The 25,334-nt window shown below is 40.2% G+C and overlaps 1 protein-coding gene and 1 non-coding gene across 2 annotated transcripts; one reads left to right on the forward strand and one right to left on the reverse strand.

The window, feature by feature from the left end:
- Positions 1 to 20,482: 20,482 nt before the first annotated feature.
- LOC125616579 (small nuclear ribonucleoprotein G-like) lies at positions 20,483 to 24,630 on the reverse strand. Its single transcript, XM_048802404.1, has 2 exons — positions 24,578 to 24,630; positions 20,483 to 23,427 (listed from the first exon to the last, which is right to left on the reverse strand). The coding sequence occupies exons 1-2, from the start codon at positions 24,628 to 24,630 to the stop codon at positions 23,238 to 23,240; spliced, it is 243 nt and encodes an 80-aa protein (XP_048658361.1). The 3' UTR covers positions 20,483 to 23,237.
- On the forward strand, positions 22,313 to 22,462 carry LOC125616598. The gene has a single exon (XR_007347336.1). It is a non-coding gene; the product is annotated as a small nucleolar RNA SNORA62/SNORA6 family (small nucleolar RNA).
- Positions 24,631 to 25,334: the final 704 nt, after the last annotated feature.

A 25,334-nucleotide genomic window follows, 5' to 3' on the forward strand; every position in this document is an offset into this window, starting at 1 on the left:
ATAAAGGAGGGAGGGAAGGAGTAATTTTCAAGGTTCAAATCTTGTTTCCACCCATTCCTGAAATTTGTCCTTCCCAAGTTTGGTCAGTAGAACTAATAGACACCATTTTTCAATGTTTAAATTGGATTCTGTCACCTACAGCCCCAGGATACTCCCCAATGAATGGAATGGCATTGGTCAATCCCTATGGACATGGACTGAGGTGAGTTCCTCACCTTGGGAAATATATTCCAGAAGGGCTTGTAAAATGACACTAAGACACAGGTTTGATGAAGGTGTTATTTACTTTGAGTTAGAGATCCTCATCAAGTCTAAATTCTATGAGAGCTGAAAGACAGTCCAGAACATGCCCTTTATTTGTGCCTCAGTTACCTCTGCATGGGTCCTTGGCTTCATTATTTCTCCAACTCCATTAGCACGTAATGTAATCGACTGAGGACCCACATGCAGGACCTCCTGGGTGGATTTCACAATCACCCTGATAATGAACATAAGAAGTCAACAGGGGAAATACTTTTGTTTTCCAGCTGAAGCATGTCATAATATACAATCAGGGTTGCAGTTTGGGGATATTGCCAGAAAGACCCAAAGCTACTACCTAGGCTAACCTTAAAGAGGGACCCAAGTGGAGTCACCTCACTTTTCTATGGTTGCTGGGCCTCAGAAAAGTTTTGTTTATTGAATAAGGAAATCCAGCTTCTATATCTTCTTGTCATCTGCAGCCATCCTATTACATAATCCCAGCACAGACTCTCCTCCCCATCAACCTGTTTTAGAAAGGGAAGTGAAACTTCTGACATCGTATGGCTGTTTTACATAATGAGACCTAAAAGTTTACATATGTGTTGTAGCCAAGATTTATGAAGTTCTTATTCCCCATGGAGTTCATACCAGACATGTATTACAGGATATACATAAGCAAAACAATTTGCGGTGTAGCTTCTTTTTTTTTTTACATGAAATCCAAAGCAATCTTCAGAGGACAGAGCAGGTGAGTTAATAGCACCATCAGAGTAAATGACCAACCCTCAAATATTCAAGCATTTGTACCAATTCACATAGGAAATATTCCATGGTCATTATTTCCTAGGATTAGGTTGATGGCTTACTTTGAATACTTTTCTTAAAAATGACACCACTTCCTTCCTAAGCTAGAATACTTCTTGATTCACTTAAGAATTCAAAATCACAATGAACACACTGTATGCGTGTTTGGAACTGGCAATACAACACTGAGACAGCCATAGTAGTCTCTGTGTGTCCATAACTGGTGGAAAGATTGGAGCTCAGTCAGAAAGATCAGCACACCAATGTTCTCCTGATCCAGCCCTTGGCCCATCATCAAGTACTTCCTGTTCTAAAAATAGGCTGAGCTACAATGACTCTGGACCAAGACTAATTCCAAAGTCTTTCATTCTGAATCAATCCAGTAAATGCTTATTTGGCCTTCCAGTGTTGCTCACAGGCTCATAAGCTCCTCAAGGGCAGGCTGCATCTTTACTCATCTCCAGATGTGAAGATCTTCTCCAGCACTTGACAGGTTCTCAATAACCTTGATTCTCAGCAAAGAGTAAAGGGGATTCAAACTCATCTAGGTCCTGTGTCCAAACTGTGCTACCAGGGACCAGAAAACTTGGTCCTACAAAGGGCCAAATGGCAAATATCTTAAGTGTTGCTGGCAATACAAATACTCAACTGTCACAGACCACACAAATGAATAAGAGTTGTTTTGTTCTAGTGGAATTTCATTAAAGCATACTGAAATTTGAATTGGATACAATTTTCATATTACAAAATTATTACTTTACTTTTTGGAAAAAAAAAATCCTGAGCTCCCAGGCTATACAAAAGCAGATGGTAGACTTTGGTTTCTGATTTCATATATAAATAGTCTAGAAGTCATCACTTTGTCCTCACAACAGAAAGAGGCTGAAAAACTGAAAAGCAACAGCTTTTGCTGGGTCCATCAGAGCAGTGAGGTCACAGAGCATATCACCACTGCCAGAAATGGAGAGATGAGTAGAGGCAGAGACCATATCTCAGGGTGGTGGTGGTAGTGGTGGTGGGTGGTAGTATGTGTTCATGTGCACGTGCAAGTGTGCAAAATCCCTCTGGAGGCCACTGGGTGGGAATTCCCACAGGGTAACTGACGAGCTGCTAGATGATTGAGCCTAATTTGAGAGATTAAAAATTTCTGAAGGCCCAGCCTTTAGAAGGCACCCACGTTTTTGTGAGTTTTATCTGCCTGAACTCAACCAAGTTCTCACTGTGAAGATAAACAAACAAAAATAACCCCCTCATACTTCCAGCAGGGGGGAGAGGACATGTAATCATTTTAAGATAGATCCAAATTTTTCTGTTCTCCTTATCCTGCCTTCAGGGAAAGTGTTTTACCAGAACCTAACCTACTGAGGTTTTATCAGAACCTAACTGCTTTAGAGGAAGAAAAATACCCAATTCAGCCTCCTTTATTCTTCCTGTCTCATTTTTGGGGTGAAAAAAATCCGAAAATACTTATGATCAATTTTATGTTATCAAATTTATTAATATTTAAATCTTTCTGTGCATAAAAATGACATAAATGAAATCAAAAGACACGTGGGAAACATATTTGCAACTAATGGAAGCTAATCTCCTTAAACCAAAAAGCACATCCACAAAAATTAATCAAACCAACAACAGAAAAAAATGTGTAATGGAAATGAATAAGAAAAGAAATTCAAGTCTGTATAACAGTAGAGACTCACTAAAGATTGAAAACTCAAATCACTGGATTGTTGAGTGCTTTTTCTCCACCACCCACCCTGCACTGTACCACATCAGGAGGATTCCAGTCCCACAAAGCACGCCAGCTGAAAAGAACAGCAAGAATCAGATTCTATTTATAAAGGAGTCTCTAGGGAACTCCAAGACAACAGGGAAGACAAAATAAGGACATCAGAGGAAACTTTAGCCTCTCATACCTACATTGATAGCAATAAATACAGCATAACTCACAGGCAGATAAAAAGAAGAGGTGGTAGATTGCAATTGGCCCATGGTCCTCTTTAACTTATTCCTGTACTAAACTCTGAGCTGGTTCTACCACCCTTGCAGCACCAGGCATCCATACCAGTCTCTCCAGGGCAAATAGGAAGCTCTGTCTCATGGGACAACTGACCCAAACCCTGTCCAGGAGGAATGATGAATGTCCTTTGACATACCCAGCCTAATTCTCTTACATTCATTCATTTAAAAAAAATTATTGCACATGATGTTTAAAAAGAAAAAAAAAATTTTTTTTGAACACATTCTACTATGCAAATACACCAGGTATTTTTAATTGGAGACATCTCCTGGAGACCCTGTCCACATACACATAGTGGCAACCCTAAAGTGGATGCCAACTGGAGTCAGCTCTTTTTGTCACCACTTCCCGGACATCTTCCCCCACGGCTGTATAACTTTATGATTTCCATTTTGAATAGGTGTAGATGCTTGACGGAACAACCAGAGACCTTAAACAGAAGTGTTTCTTTTTATCAAAATAGTAACTCAGACCATGAACCACATCAAGGCTAGCTTCCAGCTATCCATGTACTTTAGCTCATGGATTGCTAGTTCTTAATAAAAATAAAAACCACTGGGAAAGAGCCAACAGGACTCTTTACTGAAAGTGTCTCTGACACATTTTCAAGAGTAACCTGATTTCCTCAGTTTCTCCATTTTCCATTGTCAGCGGGACAATATCTACATTTAGAAACCACCACTATTATGGACTCCAAAGAACTGAATTTGATTACTCATTGTGCCCTGGCTTTCCTTTAAAGATTGATAACAGTGGATTTCAAGAGGCACATAAAAGAGCACTAATAGCACCAGCTGGCACGAGGCAAGAGGCACACCAGCATTTTTATGAATGTCCTCCCTGTCACTACAGCTCTATTCACTAACAAAAGCCTTTCTGTTTTCAACTAACTGCAGGCCCAGCAAATTGCACTTAACTAGGGTGGCAGTTCTGCAGAGCAGGCAGTGTTTACCAGGATGAGACCAGCCAGGAAACCCATTCCCTTTATCCCTCATCAGGGTGAACAGAGGAACCGTGACCATGAAAGGCCACACACTAGGACCAGTTCCCGATGCCGTCACCTGGTCAACTGTGTGAAAGAAGGGGTTGTTTGGGTTTGGAGGGTGGGGGGAAGCTTCTCCTGGGTTTTCCAACCCTGCTGCTATTCATTCATAGGCTCTTTGCCAACATAAGGTACACTGGTGTATGTTCCATTTATTTCTGGTTTGGATTCCAGCATACACGGCTTTAAGCTTTGCTGAACCAATGGTGATTCTAATGTTTTTTGTTTATATGTCTGCACAACCTAAGGCTGTGGTCTTTGGGAACAGGTATCTTGTTTATGCCTAGATTCAGAAGAGTGTTTAGAACCCAGCTGCACTCCTGCTTGATGAGACAAAACAAAACTAGGTAATAGAATTTTATCTACAAGGCATAATAAGAATTGCTAACATTTATTGAGTGCTTACTCCATTTTTTTTTTGTGTGTGTGGGGGTGGTACTGGCGACTGAACCCAGGGTGCTTAACTGTTGAGCTACATCCCCTAGCTTTTATATATATATATATATATATATATACATATATATATAAAATTTTGATTTTGAGACAGAGTCTCACTAAGTTGCTTAGGGCCTCACTAAGTTCCTAAAGTTGGCTTTGAACTTGCGATCCTCCTGCCTCAGCCTCCTAAGCTGCTGGGATTATAATTATGCACCACCGTGCCTGGTTTATTCCTTTTTTTAAAAACAAAAAACAAAAAAACCCAACTACCTAAAGTATTTAAACTCTGAAAAGTACCTGACCACAATCGTATCTAACAGGTGTTAACATTCCCATCATATAGTTGAGAACCTGTGGTTCAGAGGTACAGAGCCAGGTACCCTGTTGGCTGAGCCAGCTCCTCTGCTTCTCACCCCTACACTGAACTATCTCAGAAACTTCTTTTTCCAGCACCAGCTGTATGATTCCCATGCAATTTTCCTTGATATTTAGATATTATGAGTCCTCAGATCTCATTTCTACATGTGCTTATTCCCAAGAACTGCCTGGTAAAGATACCTGATGTAAAACACAAAGTCCTTCTTAAAAGGCAGGAAGAGAACTGCAGACATTAAGAATACAGTCTTCCTGGAACAGGCAGACAGATGATCAGTCTAATAAGCCACCAGGAAAACTGCAGTAAGTGCCTAGTCCACCGCTGGGCTAATGCTCAACTGTTTCCTCTTCCAGGAGGAGCTGAGGCTTCCTGGTGCCCTTATAACTCACAGTTTCACGGGCTGCTGTCCTGCCCTTTGCAGAAGCAAAACTGACTTAGTTCTCTTTTGACACTCACCTGGTGGATATCTGAAGGTAGCTGCCTGGATGTCTGTTTTATACCCCCAAAAGCATAGCATTAATAGCACAATTTATTTTTAGCCCATTAAATTTGTCAGCTATTCTAAAACAATATACCTCCAAGAAAATAAAGTTACAGATTGATCACAATGTCAACAAATAGTGGAACAATAAAACATTAGAAGAAAAGAGACCTATGTGAATAGTCCGAAGTAAAGTAAAGTAGGCCTTTCTATATATGACATCATACCAAAGGCTATTTTTAAAAAAGGCAGCAGAACACAACAGACACTAGTATGGCAATATGTAAATCAATGGATGTGTAACTGATGTGATTCTGCAATCTGTATATGGGGTAAAAATGGGAGCTCATAACCCACTTGAATCAAAGTGTGAAATATGATATATCAAGAACTATGTAATGTTTTGAACAGCCAACAATAAAAAAAATAAATAAATAAATAAATAAAATAAAAAAAGAAATAAAAAAGATACCTACCAAAAAAAAAAAAATAATAAATTTGACTGCATAAAAATTTGGAGCCGAGTGTTGTGGTACATACCTGTTATCCCAGCAGCTTGGAAAGCTGAGTCAGGAGGATCACAAGTTTAAAGCCAGCCTTGGCAACTTAGTGAGACCCTGTCTCAAAATGAAATATTAAAAAAGGGTTGGGGGAGTGGTTCATTGGTTAAGCACATCTGGGTTAGATCCTCTAGTCCCCAAAATAAAGATTATCTTCAAGGCAATTCCAGAACATACTAACTAATAAAATATTGGACAGTGCAATGATTGGTTAGAACTTTCTATTCCCTGGGTAGTGAATGCAAATCACTACATATAGCTTTTCAATCCACTTTGCAACCACTTAGGTTTTAATAGAAGGATGTATGTCTGTCTGCCATACTGCTCGTTGTTGTTTCCTGCTCCCTGTTTCTCTCTCACCATGTTCTGCTTTGCTTCTCCCTGTGTGCATGGTTTATATTCTACACACATCCAGAAGTCAACATCCTACTTTTATTATATGAATGGTTACCATAAAGCACTTTCAGAAACACAAAAAAATCTTATTTATCTAATAAAAACAAACAATTTCCAAAGTGTTTGACTATATTTTAATAGATGATAAGAAATTTAGAGCACGGCTTTCTCTCACCCCCTCGGTGCTCCATAATACAGCCCTTAAGAGCTTATTTGGGTGCCCAAGTTGTGTCACTGCCAAGTGTGTATAGTTTTTTTTTTTCTCTCTCTCTTTTAAGGATCTTTTTTGTCCTTTGTGTTCAACTTTGTTTCCATAGCTACAGCAATTACTACCGTCAGCTCCTGTGCTGGTCCTTAGTATTTTTATTCACCTGACCTTAAAGTTCAAGCAAAGCAGAGGGATGATACTCTGGGGATTCCTGCACTGAGGAGGAAGCTAAAATAAAGGGCTTCTACAATCCCATCCCACTCCAAGGTACTTTAGAACTGCACACAGTGTATCCAGAGTGGTCATATACCACTAACATACCATATGTGTATATTTGACCTATACCCAGAGCTCTCATTCTGGATGTACTGGTGGGCTAGCCTATATATTCTTTAGACCTTGAAAATATTAACAACAATAAAAACAGTAGTAGAAGGTCCCAGGGGTATAGTTATTCAGAATTCAGACTCCATAGCTGACCCTCTGGGTTCAAATCTGATCTCTGATACTGTATGACCTTGGGCAAATCACTTAGCCTCTCTGTGCTTCAGCCTCCTCATCTGAGAAATGGGGATAAGAGTTCCTAAGAGGATTGTTCTCAGCCTTAAATGCAAGAAAACATATAAAAGCCCTTTTGAGAATGCCTCAACCCAAAGCCCCTTTTATTATGAAGTTTGTATTTGGCTGTGTTGTTTCTTCACTAGTACAGTGGTGTTTGTATTAATGTACTAATATCTATCATTTTTACTGCTTTCTGAACTTTCCAATTCTAAACTTCTTTTATTCTGGATAAATTGTAAATGATGACTCCGACAGATGAAAGGAGACACACTGCTTCCCTAAGTCCTGCAGGGAGCTCCAAAGTCCTGCAGGGATCATAGACAAGATGGCCACAGCCCCACCATGCAGGAGCACAGCACCACCATACAGGGGCACCTCTTGGTGGCCCAGGACACTTAACTGCAGCTGTGTTGAATACATGTGTTGATCTGCCCAGAGCCAGGCAGCTGTTCTGATGTTCTAAATGCACTGCTGGAGACAAAGGTAGATGTTCCTATTTGGCAGACTCGTTGCAGAAAACAGCAGCACAGTGAGGAAAAATCCACCTGAGACAGACTATTCCACCTGTACTCCATCTCACCACAGGCTCCCGTGCAACCTAGTGTCCTTGCACTGCTAAAGTTCAGTGGATCAGCACCCTAAAGCAGGGGGGGATCAGCACACATCAGCCCACACTCTCAGGCTTCACCCAGGAACACTGTAGGGGCAGCAGGCATTTACTGAGTACTACTGTATGCACGGTGCTACATTTTGTGTGCAGACAACAGTAACCGTTCCCCCTCCACACTCTGACAACATCATTTACATCAGAGCGCAGTTCAGGGAGGTGGAAAACCCAGCAAACACACGAACAAGGTAATAAGACAATAAAGGACATGGAGCCGCCTCATCTGTCAGGACACGCATCTTCGCATCAGCTGACATTCACAGCGACTTCTACACCTGACATTGAGGTCATCACACTCATGACACTTTCTCCAACATGTGAATCCTGCATTGCCAGGTGGTCTTCCCTCCCGACACATGCTGATCCTGGTGGCAGGATTGACACCAAGAGCCAAGAAAAGCAACCACCTTCACTCGGCAGAAACCGAGGTGGGTGTGGATCCTTGCCTTGGCTTCCTTCACCTCATTCCATACCGTCTATGTCCATCCTGTCATCGGGCTGTGAACCAGGCTTCATCATAGAGCCCTTCTTTGACTGATTTCAAGTGCGTAACTGAAAACAGACCTAACAATGATCTAGCCTTCCATATTAAAACTGAAATTTAAATCCTGCGTCAAAAGATGCTTCTCTAAAAATACAGACCTTGGGCTCTGGAGTCATCTAATTTAAACGGACCATGTCTATTTCCTCATGCAGTTTATTTCTGGTACCAATGTTTGCCTCTCTCTTTTTCGTCATTGGGTCTTGGAACATAACCAGTGTTGCAGGCAAATGTTTTATTATTAAGTATTGAATCAGCTTTGGATTCACCAATGTTTCAATTAGGTGGGGAGGGGGATGGGAAAGACAGGCAGAGGTCTTGGAATCCTAAGGGGAAGAGTATTTCTAAATAGTCACTTCTTAACCACTATCTGGGGGAGGTCAGCGAGACTTGGGGGTACAGGATACTGAATTTGTGTCTGGACTAGAATGCAACCAATAGCCCAGGATCCCCAGGAGAGAAACTGCTGTGTCCCAGAGGGAGGTGAACAAGGTTTTGGGAAACAAGCAAAGCACAGGGACCCAGTCAATAATTAGAATCTTAGAATACAGGAAATGAGATAAAAGATGAGAATTTACCAAGTTCAAGGAAATTCTGGGGGTGGTGCTTTCTCTCTGTCTCTGCTATTTCTGTCATATGAAGAATGGAGAGACAATTATTCTTTAGGAAATGTTCTAGTTTCATACAAAAATAAAGAACAGATTCAGGGGAAATACATAAATATTTTCTTTTTCTTATGTTACATATAATTATATCACAAACGTTTAAAATCCTGCTAAGAAAACAAATGCAGTTAAGATCACACAGACGCAAGTTCAGCCTACTCACATTTCTTTCTAGGTGGTCAATTAGTTTGAACAGGAGAAGCCCTTTAGTTTTCATATTCTTTCTAGGCAAGAATCATTTTCAACTCGAGGGTGTAACTTGAAAGCAATGGAAAAACATGTTTAAGATGAACCAAAACCCAGCCTTATCTTCTATGAAACTTAACCTCAAATACAGAGCTTTAATTCACACCAAGCTCTCTGAGCATCTTTTCATCAGAGTTTAGTCCTACTAACTGCAGTCTTCCAAATACACTGCTCTCGGTTCTGTTGGGCAACAGCATTTCAAACTGTGTTTTAGCTCTGTCCTGTCCAGAACCCTCTAGATAGACTCTCAGAAATGTAGGAGTATGTGTTTTTGTTGTTGTTTGTTTGTTTTTTGGCAGTGCTGGTGAATAAACCCTGGGCCTTGCACATACTAGGCAAGCACTTTACCTTTGAGCCTCATCTCCAGTTTTTATGTGATAATTTTATTTTTGATGCACAATCAACCAACAAATACATGAAAAAAATGATGTACAATCAATCAACAAATACATGAAAAAATGTTCATCATCACTAGCAATTAGAGAAATGCAAATCAAAATCACTCTAAGATTTCATTTCACTCCAGTCAGAATGGCAGCTATTATGCATACAAACAACTATTAGTGTTGGCGAGGATGTAGGGAAAAAGGTACACTCATACACTGCTGGTGGGACTGCAAATTGGTGCAGCCACTGTATAAAGCAGTATGGAGATTTCTTGGAATATTGGGAATGGAACCACCATTTGACATAGCTATCCCACTCCTCGGTCTATACCCAAAGGACTTAAAAATAGCATGCTACATCAACACAGCCACATCAATGTTTACAGCAGCACAATTCACAATAACTAAACTGTGGAACCAACCTAGAAGCCCTTCAACAGATGAATGGATAAAAAAAAGTGTGGCATATATATACAATGGAATATTACTCAACAATAAAAGAGAATAAAATCATGGCATTTGCAGGTAAATGGGTGGAGTTAGAGAAGATAATGCTAAGTGAAGATAGCTAATCCCAAAAAAACAAATGGCAAATTTTTTTTTGAATCAGGAGGCTGATTCATAGTGGGGTAGGGAGAGGGAGCATGGGAGGAATAGATGAACTCTAGATAGGGCAGAGGGGTGGGAGGGGAAGGGAGGGGGCATGGGGTTATTAATGATGGTAGAATGTGATGATTGTTATTATCCAAAGTACAGGTATAAAGACATGAATTGTTGTGAATATACTATGTATACAACCAGAGATATAAAATATTGTACTCTATATGTGTAATAAGAATTGTAATGCATTCCGCTGTCATGTATAAATTTTTTTAAAAAATAAAAAAATTAAAAGAAAGGGAGAAATGTGACCAGTTATAAAAGAAGTGGACAGGCATGTGACTAACTGGAGCAAAGATGTAAAGGCATTCTTCAGTACCCCTGAGCTTAGGTACATGGTCAGACTTCCAGGGTAGCTGCTGCATGGGTATGACAGGACTGCCCTGACAGCCACAGTCAGGGTGTGAAGGACCAGGTCAAGTGTGAAGGTCTTGGTCTTGAGTCTGAGGATGCAAGCTATAAAATGGCTAGATCAGATTTGCATTTTAGGCAGATCTCACTGGTAGCTGTAGCATATGGAATAGATTCACTTAAATGGCAGAATTGACAGAACACAGTGAATGACAGAAAAGAGTACAGGACGAATCCAATGTTTCTAGCTTCAGAATCTAGTAGCAGATTCAAAAACTGAAGAGAAAGAGCAGGTTTCTGGGGTCAAAGACTAAGTTCGGCTTTAGCATGCTGAGTTTCAAAAGCCTTCGTACATTGACGGGGACTCTCCATGAGGCAGCTAGAAGGTAGTTCTGGAACTGCAGAAGAGTTACGGAGTTGAAATTTTGTCATGCTGCACTTGTTGAAAACTCAAAGAAATAATAAGAACAAGACAACACAGATAGTCATTCTAGCCTACTCTACCTTGGAGAAAAGAGCCTATTGTTTAATGTGTGTGTGTTTTATTTATTTTTTTTCCTCCTGTTCTTCCTCATGTAGTTGGGATTTTAATGAGAAAAAAGGGACTGGATGCAGGCCCTTAATCCAAGCAATATTCATTTTGCAGCTGGCTAACCGCATCCTGGCCATCCTGGCTGAGGGCACAACCCCCGGCAGGCCCTGAGTTCACTGTTGTGGGGAAGCCCTACTCTGGCCCCAGGCAGGAGAAGTCAAGATCAAAGCTCACAAGGCAAATATTGTTCTGATTAAAACCCAACTTTCTGCTTTTGATGTGAACCAACCTCTATTGTTGGTAGAAACAATGGAGGAGTGGAGCCGAAAAGACACTGGCAGGAATTATGAAGCCAGGGTGCACTTCATTTAGAAAAGAGAAAGAGAAGATCGACTGGGGGCATGAGTAGACAGAAAGCAGAAGAAAAACTGAAAGGATGGAGTGGAAACCAAGGCAAAAAGGGTGAAAGGGACGGAGGAGGGAGCTAAAATCAGCCCACATCCAGGGGACATGGAAGGGACCAAGCACCATTCTCTCCAGGGCCCTGGAGTCAAAGGGGAACCTCATTCTAGTCTCATTGTGCCATCAGTTGCCCATGAGGCTTTTGGATGCCTCAAAGCTCTGCAGGCCCCTTTCCTTAACTTGCAGGTAAGCACCAGAAGCCCCCTTCAGTCCCCTTGAAGCTGCCTAATGTTTGTATTCCAGGCTGCTCCCACAAGGTGTGCACTCATCCTGGACTACCACTTCCTTTGTTTCTCCAGGAGAAGGATGAATCATCTCCCATTGGGTAATGAGACGCAGGGAGGGTGTTTGAGCCACTTCCACAAAGTTGCAGCAGTGGGCCGGGTACCAGGCCACTTCCACTGTTGTAACTACTGACATATTGTGAAATTAAGAAACACCAAAGCAGGATCGCCAAAACCCAAAACCCTCCCCTATCTTCGAATGGTTATATTTCAAAAATGATTATCCTTATTCACAAGCAAAATAAAACTTCCTTTGGGAAAAATTTCAGGAAGCTTAACTAAAGGCCCAGGGCTAAATGACCCACCTGCTCCTCCCCTAGAAGCCTGGTCATTTCAGTATACCCAGGAACTTAGCACATCCCTGACACATGGTGGGTAATGGAAAAGCACTTGCTAAATGAATAAATGCACACATGGATGAATAAACGGTCTCCATGTCCTTGGGCTCTGCATACTTCATTAGGAAAATAATAAGGTGGCAATATGTTCTCTGGGAAACATGCAGATTAAAGTCAGGCCCTCAAGCTGGGCAGATCCCCAGAAATAACCCCTTACCACCAGATCTAAGGGACAGCAATAAGGCTCATAACTAGAAGTAGGAATGGCACCCCAGTTTCAGCCATAAGCATCTAATACCAAACTTCAAATAGGATACATTTCTACCATTCAGCTTTTGAATGATGAAAGACAGAACTTTCTGGAAGTCAGAGACTGGGTCCTTTGAAAGAGCAATCACCATGGTTTTATTTGCTTCATACATGTTTCTGAGGGGATTAAACAAACTTTACCCTGTGCATATAAGGGGACTCAATGAATGGATAAGCATATGAAATTTGGGGAAATACCAAGAGCATGTATCATGGTATCGACCTTAGACGTATCTATTCCCCATTCAATTGAACAAGTGCTGTTGACTTCCAGGTTTTATTTTTCAGCTCATGTTTCCAGCTAGATTTACCTAATGAAGACTGTTCATGATGGTTATAGAGAGGAGATCCACATTGGAGTTACAGCAAAAAGACAAAGAAAAAGAAAAAAAAAAAACAGCTGCTAAATATTGATTTCAGACACTTCAAGATGGTAGGGTCCCTTCTTTGTATGTTCCACCAATGATTCCCAAAGGCCTGTGCAAGTTTGTGCTTCAAATTCAGTCCCTGGGAGGAGGAAAACACAACTTGACATCTACATTCCTTACAAAATTCACAAAGAGGATTAATGAGTTAATAAGCTTTAAGTACTCTGCAAGCCACAGGTGCCTGGCGAACATTATTAGGACCACATTTTTCCTACCAAAGTGGTTCAAGCTTTGAACAGAAGGTGAAATCCCAGGAGAAATGCCTGATTCTAATACAGGAAACTAGAATCCTATTCTCAGGTAATAAGATGTCTGTTAAAGTGCCCTACATTGTCCAGTCACTGGTGGCAGGGACAGATTTAGATAATACGAAGGCAACAGTATCCCCCAAAGCACCATTGAAAGTAGTTAAAATAATACGCAATTTCGATTAACAGTGGCATCTGCAGCAGCAGCAGAAATGCTCTGGTTAGACTCATGTTCTCCTGAACTCTCTATCTCAAGTCTAAAACTTACGTACCTGTTCTGCAAACTACAGCTCTGCTAATGTCCCACAGTTAATGTCAGCCACATCCGGACTCCATATGTGCCTACAAATGTGGCCCCAAACTGAAATAACTGCATTTATTTGATACAACTCAGGTGGGTTCTGAGACTCTGGTTAGCAGAGAAAATACAGTTATTAGGCTCACTTTAAGCTTAACTATGTCACCTTCTTGTCCCCAGGAACATTTCTTCATGGCTCTTTATTTACTCTCAAATAAAAAAATAATGTGAAATGGTTAGGCAGCTAAAAATTTCCTGAATGATGTCTCCTACACCACAAAGTGATTTTATACTTATTTTGCAACCTAGGTTGCCTCAAACTCTAAAACAACCAGTCACCAAAAAATGAAAAAAAAAAAAACTTCATATATTTTTAAGAAGGCAATGACCTCTAAATCAGGAGTTCTGACCCCTCATTTCATGGGTGTTCTAACCTTTCATTTTCAGAACAAAAGGATTCATCCAACAGGGTTGCAAAGAGTAGATTTAAGGATTAGAGAATGGAGGAGGGGAAATATTTGTGGCTATTGAACTGCAGAAAAATATAGTGAGTTTCTAGATCAGTGGTGGCGGAACTCCATCCTGAGCTCATTTCTTGGGCATGCCAGGTCTGTGCTAGTCGGGGAGCCCTCATTGCCATTCAGAGACCCTGTTGCTGTGAATACCCAAAACACACATAAATAACCATGACATGTATTAATGGCCACATTGTAGCATGAATAAAATGCCCCAGAACCACAGATTGAAAAGAAATTGATTGAGATTGGCATGGTCATGAAAAACCTTAATGACAACAACATATTGATTCTATTTCAGAAGGAGGCAGATAGCTTTCCTGGCAGCACATGACATGTATATGGTGGGTGCTCGAGGCCTATTGAGGTATTCATTCATTCATCCACTCAAAGATTGGCTTATTCATTCTTCATCTATTCACCAGGCCTCTATGCACCCCATGTGGACCCTGGGTATATGCGGAACGTCCAATGGGGACAGTTTGAAAAGTGGTGGGTGTCAGGCTCTGAAGTTCTGGTGGTATTCCTATAGTTTTCAGGGATCTAATCAAGGATTTTCAAGCAGGTGAATAACATAATAATGATTTCATTAAGTAAGATAGTTCTGGACAAATATAAAAATTTAAAATGTAGGATGAAAGAAGCTGATGACTGAGAACTGAGAAGATCTTCCTATAGTCTAGAAACAGAATGATATGATCTGGCTGGGACCTGGGCAGCAGGCCTGGGGAAATAACATCGATTTGAAAAACATGGGTAAAATGAAAAGAATTCTGGAAAGAGGCTGTGGACAGAGGCAGAGCTTGGTTTTCTGGCCTGGCTGAGTGGACAGAGCATGAGTGTGTTACCCTGTTTGAGTCCCTGGGAGGAGGGAAGCTAAACTGGAGGGAGAAATGATTTGGGTTTTGCGGCATGTCAAATTTGAGAAAATTTGGGGTCATGCCTGCAGGAACATCTGGTGGGCAAGCCTGAAGTTCAGGACAAATGCAAGGGCTGGAGAAAGAGATTTAGAATTGTCTGCAAGGAAATTACATCTGGAACTCTGAAAACAGAAGATAAGACATTTTATTGAAATCCTATTAAAGACATGTGGGAGATGATAGTGTAGGAAGCAAGACCTGCCCTGGAGCAGGATAATCAGGAAAGAGTGCTCTGACAAGCCAGCCAGGCAAGAGGGAGTTTCCAGAAAGAACATGGGTAAGTGGCAAATGTTTGCAAAACAGAACCCCTGCTACATTTTTTTTTTCCTAACCCTACCAACAAATGTGCTTATCAACACATCCTTTAATGAGTCTTTTTCAGCTAGATCTTAAACATTTATCTGTGAAATTCTGTTGAAATCAGGGTTTTCTCTCTCCTTTTTGGTGACACTTCCTCTCATGACCAAGAGCTGGAGATGAGCAGGGGATGAGTCAGAGGATTCGATGGGGCTTGAAGGAACCCAAAGTGGCCAATATGAGAACTTATGTAAAATATATTTTCTTGCCATCATGGATGGTAAAGAGGTTTTTCTAGGTGATAAGTCAAAGTCATTTATGTAATAGCTTTTCTGGAATAATGGGAATTACAGAAGGCTGTGTTTCCAAGAAACAGTAATGGTTGCTTCAATTCTCTTCTTTCTCTCATCTGCCTTCCTCTTTGAGTAACCAGTAGGAAATTTCTAGAAAGGGAAAGCTGCAACATCAAAGCAAACCAATGCCACAAATGCCCATCAGTTGACTTCTTCATATCAGTTTAGTTAGTGATGAGTTAAGATCAAAGAAGCAGGGACCACCTTCCCGGGTTGCCATCTCTCAATAAGTAGATTTTTAAAATTAATTAGCTATCAGATATTTTCTCTTTTTATGAAAGCAACATGTGATATATTAAGTTCAGCTTTTGTTTTATTTTCATTAAAATAAATATGGTCAGACAAAAAAATATAGGAGTAAAAACATGACAACTCAGGTCCAATTTAAACTTGTCATTAATCAAACTCCTGCCAATGCTGTGTCGTGCCCGTGGAAACCATCTAACCGTGGTTTCCCTTTGACTGAAGCTACAGCTCTTTGCTTGAATTAGATCCACAGTGAGCCAAACTCTGAAGGAGGCCCGCTGACCTACAGGCCATCAGGAACGTGTGCTGAATCAGTGCTTCTTTGCTTTAAAAGGAGCAAGTGGTGGCGAGTGAGGAGATAATGTCTAGAGCTGATCATCAAGGAAATGTAGCATAAGCACATTATTAAGTTAGGGTGGTAACCGCGGAAAGAGCTAAATATGGAAACTGTTACCCGTGGTTTCCTCTGGGAAGTGCACTGGGGGTTGAGGAGGGTGGAAATGGCTAAAGTCAGAGACTGTGTTTTGCACTAGAAGATGTTCTGTACTTTGAATTAAAAAAAAAAAAAAGACATTTTTACTTGGATAATATAAAGCGTTAAAAAAAACTGTGAAATGTTATTATTGCATGTATGCTTACTTATGCTTATTGTAATATCAATATCAAAAATCCAATTTACTTAAAATATGTTTTGAAGTGAATTGTCTAAACTATATGAAGCTGATAGTTTTCTAACTTTTGAAATTAGACTCACAGAGTCACAAAAAGATAGACTATCTTCTATTTTACAAATTAAAAGGTCAATCGTGAATTTAAGGGAGCTACCCAAGGCCAGGGATCAAAGGGACAAAGCAAGAATCCAGCCTCTGTATGTGCTTTGTCTGTATCCCTTGGCTTGCCTCTGTGTACTTCATAAAACACAGAATGGATACCTTCTTACAAAGGCATGTTCAGTTGGTGCTCTGGATCCTTCTGAACTAGCACTATCACAGCTCAGCCTTACCAGACATTAAAAATGTCCAACATTCAAGAGAAGTGCAAGGAAAGTTCCAGGAGCTGGGTATGGAGTTGGAATTTGCAAAATGAAAGTCGCTTCCTGGTGGGGAGTGGCCCTAGCCTCCTGCATGACTATGCCACTGATGAAACTACTTAGGCAGGTGTATCTGTCTGCTAAGGCTGTCAAATCAAGTATCACAAACTGGGTGGCTCAAACAGGAGAAATTTCTTGTCTCATTGTTTTGGAGACCAGAAGTGCAAAATGAAGGTGTCAGCAGAGTGGGTTCCCTCAAAGGAGCTGTGAAGGAATATCTCTGGCCTCTGCATGGTCACTTCTAAGTGGCCATCTTCTCCCTGTGTCTCTTCACAAGGTCTTCCTTCCACGAATTTCTGCATGTCCAAATTTCCCCTTTCAATGAGGGTATCAGTAATATTAGTTTAGGGGCTTCGTCCACTCTAGAATGACGTTATCTGAACTAATGATGTCTGTAGTGATCTTATTTCCAAATAAGGTCATCTTTTGAGAGACTGGGGGTTAGGATTTCACTATAGCAACTTTGGGGGAACACAGTTCAATCTATAACGCTTTGGAGATAACCGAATCCTTCAGGCCTTCCCTCTAACATTTATAGCATTTACTGGAAATTTTCTTCTTCTGGGAATGCATCACATTAAAAGTTAAGATCAATTGGAAAGTAAGATTTATTAGTTAAAAATTCACTTCACATTTGCTTATTTTGAAAGCCTGTCTTAAATAAAGTGGAGAATGTTAACCACAGCTTTATGTTCTTTAAATGAATAGACACTCTAGAATGTTTTAGGATCAAAGGAAGTAATAATTTCAATTATGAATAAGTATGTAGGTACATAAACTTACATATCTATAATATTGTGGTGTACATGCATGCACATGTAATGTTATGCTATAAACATAACAAATACTATATGACAGCATCCCCATCCAATAGTGTAAAACGCACTCACCTAATATATACTAAAACACACTCATGGGGACGTGTCACATTTTAAGAGGTTTTTTTCAATTGTAACTGTACAGCTGAACGAAGTCTGAGCGCCTCAGAGTGGGAAAATACACATAAAACTTTAAAATCCAATTTACTTTTTCATTCGACTATGATATTTACCTTTTGCTTTTCACTCAGAAAGAAAAACAAGGGTAACAGGTTCCCTTTGATCTCCAGTCAACTCTCCCTGTGTGAAGGCCTCTACGGCAAGGGCACCACTTTTCACAGGAAGTGTAAAAATGGAAGGATCTCCTCTTATCAGACCTGATTAATTGTTCTATAATACGTAATTCTAAATTAATCTAGAAAGATTTTGCAAATATGTTTTAGCCGTCTTGGCTGGACTATGCTAGGTTAACTTTGAACACTAGTTCTGCCAGCAAACTAATAGAATAGCAAATATGTTTTGAAGTGAATTATCTAAACTACATGAAGCTGATAGTTTTCCAGGCATGCCTACTTCTCATTCCCCGTTGCTCTGTTTTCACTGACTCATTTCACTCACACATCTTTCATGGCGTCATTCAATAATCATAGGCAAAATCCAACCTAAAAGTGGGTTGCTTTCCTTAAATTTATACAGTTTGGAAGTAGGATGCATTTTTAAAAAGTAATAATACACATGTAGTCTCATTCAGTGCATATTTAATCATAATGAGGTAGTGAGAAAAATTATGGCAAAACATAAGTATGTTTCCTTATTAAAAAAATAAAAAGATAACATTTTCTCTTCTCTTCAATCTTATTTTAAAAAATATTCCATCCTCCTTCAACTTGCCCTAACAGAGGCTTGGCTTTCCCCTCAAAATACCACTTCATATTCCTTTTAAGCCATTCCAATTCTGGTCCCCACTTCAACTTCTTACCAATTTCAAGGGCAAAGGAGAATAACCAGCAACTCTTTGCTTCTGACTGCTCCTTCCAGACACTTGATACCCATCACTCTCTTAAAGAACTCTGTTCTGCAAGCTACTCCAAGGAATGGCAGGTCTTGCCCAGGAATCCCTTCTCAGAGGGTGTGCCCAGGATGCTGGCTGAGTGGGCATCTGGCTGACTTCCAAAACTCAGCTCTCTGTAGGAAAGAAGAGATGCCCAATCCTAGCCACACCAGTCAGATCCCCTCTTTCTCTGGAATTTGGAATTTGAATATCCTTGATGTAGAATATGTCGAAAATGGTGTGAAAATAGCAGTGGAAGAAGAAATCCATACATTTGTACTTCAGTTCATTCATTCATTCTTTCACTCATTGTTCATGCAAGATAAACCATCAGCTTCTGGCCAGAAGGTAATTAGAATTATCTAGCTGAAAAAGCAAAGTGTCTGCGTGGGAAGATGGAAAAGTAGGTTCAGGCTAAAGCTGTAGCAGGTTCTGATGGCAGATCAAAGGTTTTGGTTTTATCTTTCAGTTAAAATGAAAAGGTAGCCAGCTTCATAGAACCAATCCATATCAATGTTCCCCTACTTTTCCTTCACTGTCCTTTCAAGACTTATAATTTGAACGTAACCACCATGGACTGAAATATCATTCCAATCCACCATTTTTGTTACTAGGATTGAACTGTCTGTGACACCATCATTCTCCCTGACTTTAACAGGAGGCAGATGAAGGGAAGAATACAGAATGTGGCCTCTCTGTAAGTCTGTTTATCCAGGTGGATTTTAAGTGCCTTGAGGACTGGTACTGGTACTTTGTCAAAGTTTTTATCTCTAGATCTCTGTACACAAGAGATGCTCAGTCCACCTATGTAGACCAGAAAGGAATGGGAAACATTCATCCTTGAGCTTGGATATGGAACTGGGGTTGAATGTGATTTTAAAGAACATACATACACACATATTCCTTAGGATATCTGAAGGAATACCTTGCTGGGCATGAAGAGTGAGTCTGGGAAATGTGCTTTCTTTGGCATAAGGAGAAGGCAGGAGAAAAAGAAGTGGAAAGAGAGCCAAATACTTTCAAAGAACAACATTATGTCCTCAGGAAAGAGTGATTTAACGATATGCAACACACCTGTGCTTGCCCAACGGCACAGTGATTAAGAAATGTTGTTATCGCCTTCAAAAGCAAGTTTTCTGAAACATTAAATATGATAACCTCCTGGTGAATTTTTCCACAGCACTGCAGTAACCACTTCTAATCATGCAGCTCAAAAGATAAGGCAAGTGGAGATCTAACAGTACACAGGCTGCTCATGAAGAAATACTGTTCTCAAACGTAATCTATCAGGACATAATCTATTAACTGTTCCACTCAAGGGACCAACTCCAGTTCAAAACCTTTCTTTCTTCCAGGGAACTGGGTGTCTGGAATTACAAACACTAGGGCAAGAAGTTGTGCAACCATGAGTCAACCTATTTAGCGTCAAACCCTACATTGTTTTAACTAGGCAAATGCAGGTTTTTCTAAGATGGTTTTTCAAATCTTACTTACAAGATTCTAGAACACATTAACAACTCAATAATTAATCTGAATTTTAAATGCCGCTTCCAAAGAAAACAACAACAAAAAATCATTAGTTTTTAAAAATCTTCATAGCTTTGCTATTTGAACCACATGAAAGAGCTTTTTAGACGTGTGACTAGCTCTTAGTGTCTTTCTCAATGAAGAATATATGCTTCAACTTATTTTTAATATAGGTCAAGTGTGATCATTGTTTTATGCTGTGGAAGGGAAAAAAAATCTGCAAATGGTTTAGTTATGACTATAATAGGGTGAGTCCAGGAAATTAAGCTTCCTTTTCACATAGCTCCCTTCTTCTTTGTGAATCAAACCGGAAGGATGAGCAAAGAGGTGGTGAATTTAGTATTAAGAAGGTGAACTTTATGACCACTCAGTAGAAAACTGGAAAGTCATCAAGAAGTCCCTTAGACCATACGGTATCCTGAAGCATGGCACAACTTGATAACTGATAGTGGAATTGCTGAAATTTTTTGTTAATAAACAATCATTCCCTTTTTAAACCTCCCCCATCACTACTCCAGCCCCTATAAGCCCAGGTTTTTCTCATGTCTTCACCCAGAAAACTCAGAGAGTAGAAAACCCAGAAGGTAAGTCCCTTCTTTCATAAGGACTAATCAGAGCATCAACTTAAAGACCACTCACTCCTTCATTCATCCATTCAACAAGTATTTATTAGTGCACACTAAGTTCCAGGTACTAGAGAATATAACTGTAAACAGGAGGAGGCAGACAAGAAGCCAATTAATAGCATATGAGTGTTATATACATACTACAGTACATCAAAATATGTAGTTTAAGGTTCTAGAAAGAAGGCAAGGTAAAGATAGAGAGGGATTGCTGTTAATGACCATCTTGTTAGTTTTACAACTACAATATCAACATGGCAATTTGTGAAGTTTCAGTTGATAACTCCTTTAGGCTATGAGGGTTAAGATTTCAACATATGAATATCAGGGCAACAAATTCTACCTATAGTAAGAGTAAAATATGTGAAAGTAGGAGGAGAGCCAACAATCTGTAAAACAGGTCTGGGTATGAAAACTGAAATAGAGTGCCCATGAAGTAGGAGGCTCCTGGCACCTGGGATCTGCCCTGGGGAGCCTAACATTTCCAGTCTGGTGGGAGAGGACTCCAGAGGGATTTAAATTAAAACCGCTCTGTGTGGGAAGCACGCTGATTTTACACAGCACTGAAACGGGCACTGACCAGCAAGAATGGGCTATTCTGCATCCACTGCAGGCCCAGGCTCTGCACGACAATATTCCTTACTGTGCTGGCTTTCAGGGTTCCTCCCTGCATGTCTGTATGGCATTTAGTGTTTGTAGCAATCATTTAGCAAAGCTGCAAATAGTGTTCTATGCATTTTGTATGTCTGATCTGTCTCTACAACTTTTTCAGAAAATCTTTCCATTTTCCCAAAGTAAATTTTACAATATATGTGCACAATATAGAGCTTCATATCTTAAGAAGAGGAGGAGGAGGAGGAGGAGGAGGAGGAGGAGGAGGAGGAGGAAAAGAAAGTAAATAGCTGAGGATGGAATTTTACAGACTTTATTTTTGGAGATTCCATTAAAAAATGTTTTCTTTCAGATATTTCTTCCAGTCTTACTGGGCATTTTCTGAAGGATACACAACATAACTCAGGGCTTGGAATAACTATATAAAGTTGCATTAGTTTTCCTCTGATAGACATGAATAAAAACACCATAAATGAAACAGGAGCTCCAGTCACGTCATAGATGAGGCAAAGATAAATTTGTGTAGAGTATCTTTACTGGAAAAATAAGAACTACGGATTCTGTGACACAGTTATAATTTGAAGTAAAATACAATTAAACATATTTATATTTTAAATAAAATAAAATACAAATAAAAGTTTTACATGTTTAAAATATTTTGAAACCAGGACATCCATATCAACACTCTGGTTTTCTAGTTTATAAATAAGGATCGGAGTGCACACTATTAAAACTCAGGGCGGAGGCCAGTCTTGGCCAGTGAACTTCTGAGTGTCAGAAGTGTGCTACATCAATAGCAGAGTTTTCACTAACACCAGTAGAGTTTATCTCTATGACTGGAGTTGATAGTACTCACTGCCACATACACTCAAATTTATCAAAGAATGACCCATTGGCATAGCCAATTCAAATGTTTTTAAAAGATTCACCTGGAGGTGTAGCTCTGGTGGAATGTGTATTTAACCTTACTCCAGGCTTTTAATTTAATCCCTAGTACAAAAATAAAATAAAATAAAATAAAGAAATAAGGATGGGGATAGTGCACCCAACTTTGTTAATCAGGTTCCCTTTCAACCAGGAGTTGATATAATGAAGGCCCATGGTCTGAAGACATTCTTGAGTAGTTGTTGACCCAAAGCTATGTAAATTATTTTATAGTCAGTAAATCTCGCTAACCAAATCCACTTATTTCTTACTTTTGTCCAAACCTGGCTATGTTAAGGCCATCGCTAATAACCAACAATTACCAATGGGTAATTCTGTTGATTTCACTGAAGTGTTAAATATAAAACCTGACTGACTCCTTCTCTAAGAAGCTTACAGTCAAGTGGAAAATGACAAAGAGATCATAATAACAGCAAACCCACTGGGAACTTGATATGTTAGATACTGCACTAAGTTCTGTATCAGTGCTTTTTTGGGCTATTAAAGTTTGTTTAGGGCTGGGGATATAGCTCAGTTGGTAGAGTGCTTGCCTTGCTTGCATAAGGCCCTGGGGTTCAATCCCCAGCACCACAAAAATAAATAAATAAAATTTTATTTAACAAAAAGTTTAATATAAAAATATACATGACCCAATTTTTATGTCATAGTTAAACAGGTGGAGAAGGGACACAGATTTCTCTGCTGAACAACCATTATTTATACGTGTTCCAATGCTTCTAACATGAAGATACTATTTCCTTGCATCACCACCATTTCAATACTGTTCTGTTGCACACTAGTTGCCATCTCCACACATTCATCTATCATAAAATTCATAAAGGGGTCAAATCCCCACAATATTCCTTGGACACGTCTGCCACCATTTAAAGAAAGTACTTTTGTTCCCCTGTGTTATCAGTGAGAAAATGGAGGCCTGCATAGGTGAGCCAAAGGTACAAGTTTGTCCACTCCGCTCCATGTGTAGCTTTTGACTGTCACTTTGTGACTTAATAGTTCCCCTGTGGACATGCAATGGGAATAGTACTAGCAAAAGAGAGAGATACTGTTAATGTCTATGTGTGCTCCAAAATCAAGACAAATCAATCCACAAGAGACAGGCACTCTATGCAAAAGAGAAAGGCAATATCATAGTACGTGGCAACAAGTACTGTAAGTTGCCCACCTTGGATCAGACCTGTTCATGCCCACTAACACCAGGCCTCAGCATTCTTGACTGTTCCACAGTCAGTGTTTGGCCACATCACAGCCAGTTTGGGCCAATGGTTCTCAGGCCTGAGCATACACTGGAATCACTGGGAAAGGTTTTAAAGCTCCTAATGCCCTAAATGAATCCAAGACTAACTAAAACCAGGATCTCTTGGGGAAGGATTCACCATTAGGGGTTTTTTAAATATTTATTTTTTAGTTTTCGGTGGACACAACATTTTTATTTTTTTATGTGGTGCTGAGGATCGAACCCAGAGCCCTGTGCATGCCAGGCAAGCACGCTACCGCTTGAGCCACATCCCCAGCCCCATCATGAGGGTTTTTAAAGCTTCCCAAGGTGTGGCCAACTTTGGGAACCAGTGCTATAGGCTATACACCAGTGTCTCTCAATGGGAGCTCTTTTGTTCCCCAGAGGACATTTGGCAGGCACTTTTGTTGATTACAACTAGAGGAAAAGATGGTACTCGCAGCTGGAAGCCAAGATTCTACTCAACATCCTACTATGCAAAGGATTCCCCTTATCCCCAACAAAGAGTTACTGGCCCCAAATGTCAAGAGTACTGAGGTTGAGGAACTTTGAAGTACACAATGCTCCTGTTATGGTTTAGGTATGAGGTGTTCCCCAAAACTCATGTGTAAGAAACTCCAAGAATCTTCAGAGGTGAAGTGATTAGATTATGAAAGTTGTAACCTAATCAGTGTATCAATCCACACACGGATTAACTTGGTGGTAACTGTAGGCGAATGGGGAGTGGCGGGAGGCATGGAGGCATGGCTTTGGGGTTTATATTTTGTCCCTGGTGAGCAGAGTGAGCTCTCTTTCTGCTCACCAGGGAGCCATGTTCTCCTGGTGGCAGTGTTTTGAGCTGCTTTCCTCCACCATGCCCTCCTACTGTGGTGTGCTGCCCAACCTTGGGCCCAGAGTAATGGAGTCAGTCACCTCTGAACTGAGACGTCCGGAACTGAGCACCAAATAAACTTTTCTTCCTCTAATTGTTCTTGTCAGGTCTTTCGGTCACAGATATGAAAAAGCTGTCGAAAACAAACTCCCCTAGTACTCTCTACACTCATAAGAACTGTTCAATAACTATCAACAAGATCTGAATGATTCTCTGCTGGCTAAAAATTCAAAAAAATTAAGAAGCTGATAAAGGTGGCTCGAATTATTGCTTTGCAAAGTTTCCTAAGGATAATATACTCAATCTTGCTCCGAACCAAATTTTTACAACAGATTTGAAATGAAAACATGTTTAGCACTGTGCACCATACCTCTTTCACCACAATTTCCTCTAACCACTTTTAGATTGAGAAATGTGATTATGACGAAGCCTTAAGTTATATGTTACTTCCTCTGTATGCAGTTCTACATTGAGAAGTTGGTCGACAGGGAATAACTGTACTTCTCTGCCTGAGGACATCTTTTAGTTGGTAGTGCACATGACCCTCACTGAGATGCTAGCCAGAAGTACCACAAAGTTAATGTCCTGGAAGCATCTCTTAATGAAAAGATGGATGGATAGTTGGTTAGTAAAGTGTACCTGGGTTCCATAGCCTTCCATTGGGATATGCTGAGTTCTAGAGAGATTG

This window comes from Marmota marmota, unplaced genomic scaffold (assembly GCF_001458135.2).
Source record: "Marmota marmota marmota unplaced genomic scaffold, marMar, whole genome shotgun sequence".
NCBI lineage: Eukaryota > Metazoa > Chordata > Mammalia > Rodentia > Sciuridae > Marmota > Marmota marmota.

What these genes read in the sequence shown, in the direction of transcription:
- LOC125616579 (XM_048802404.1), bottom strand. Translation starts at nt 24,630, where the DNA reads ATGGTGGAGGAAAGCAGCTCAAAACACTGCCACCAGGAGAACATGGCT. An exon ending in CAGGAGAACATGGCTCCCTG is followed by an intron (nt 23,428 to 24,577) that starts GTGAGCAGAAAG and finishes CTGATAACACAG; the next exon opens with GGGAACAAAAGTACTTTCTT.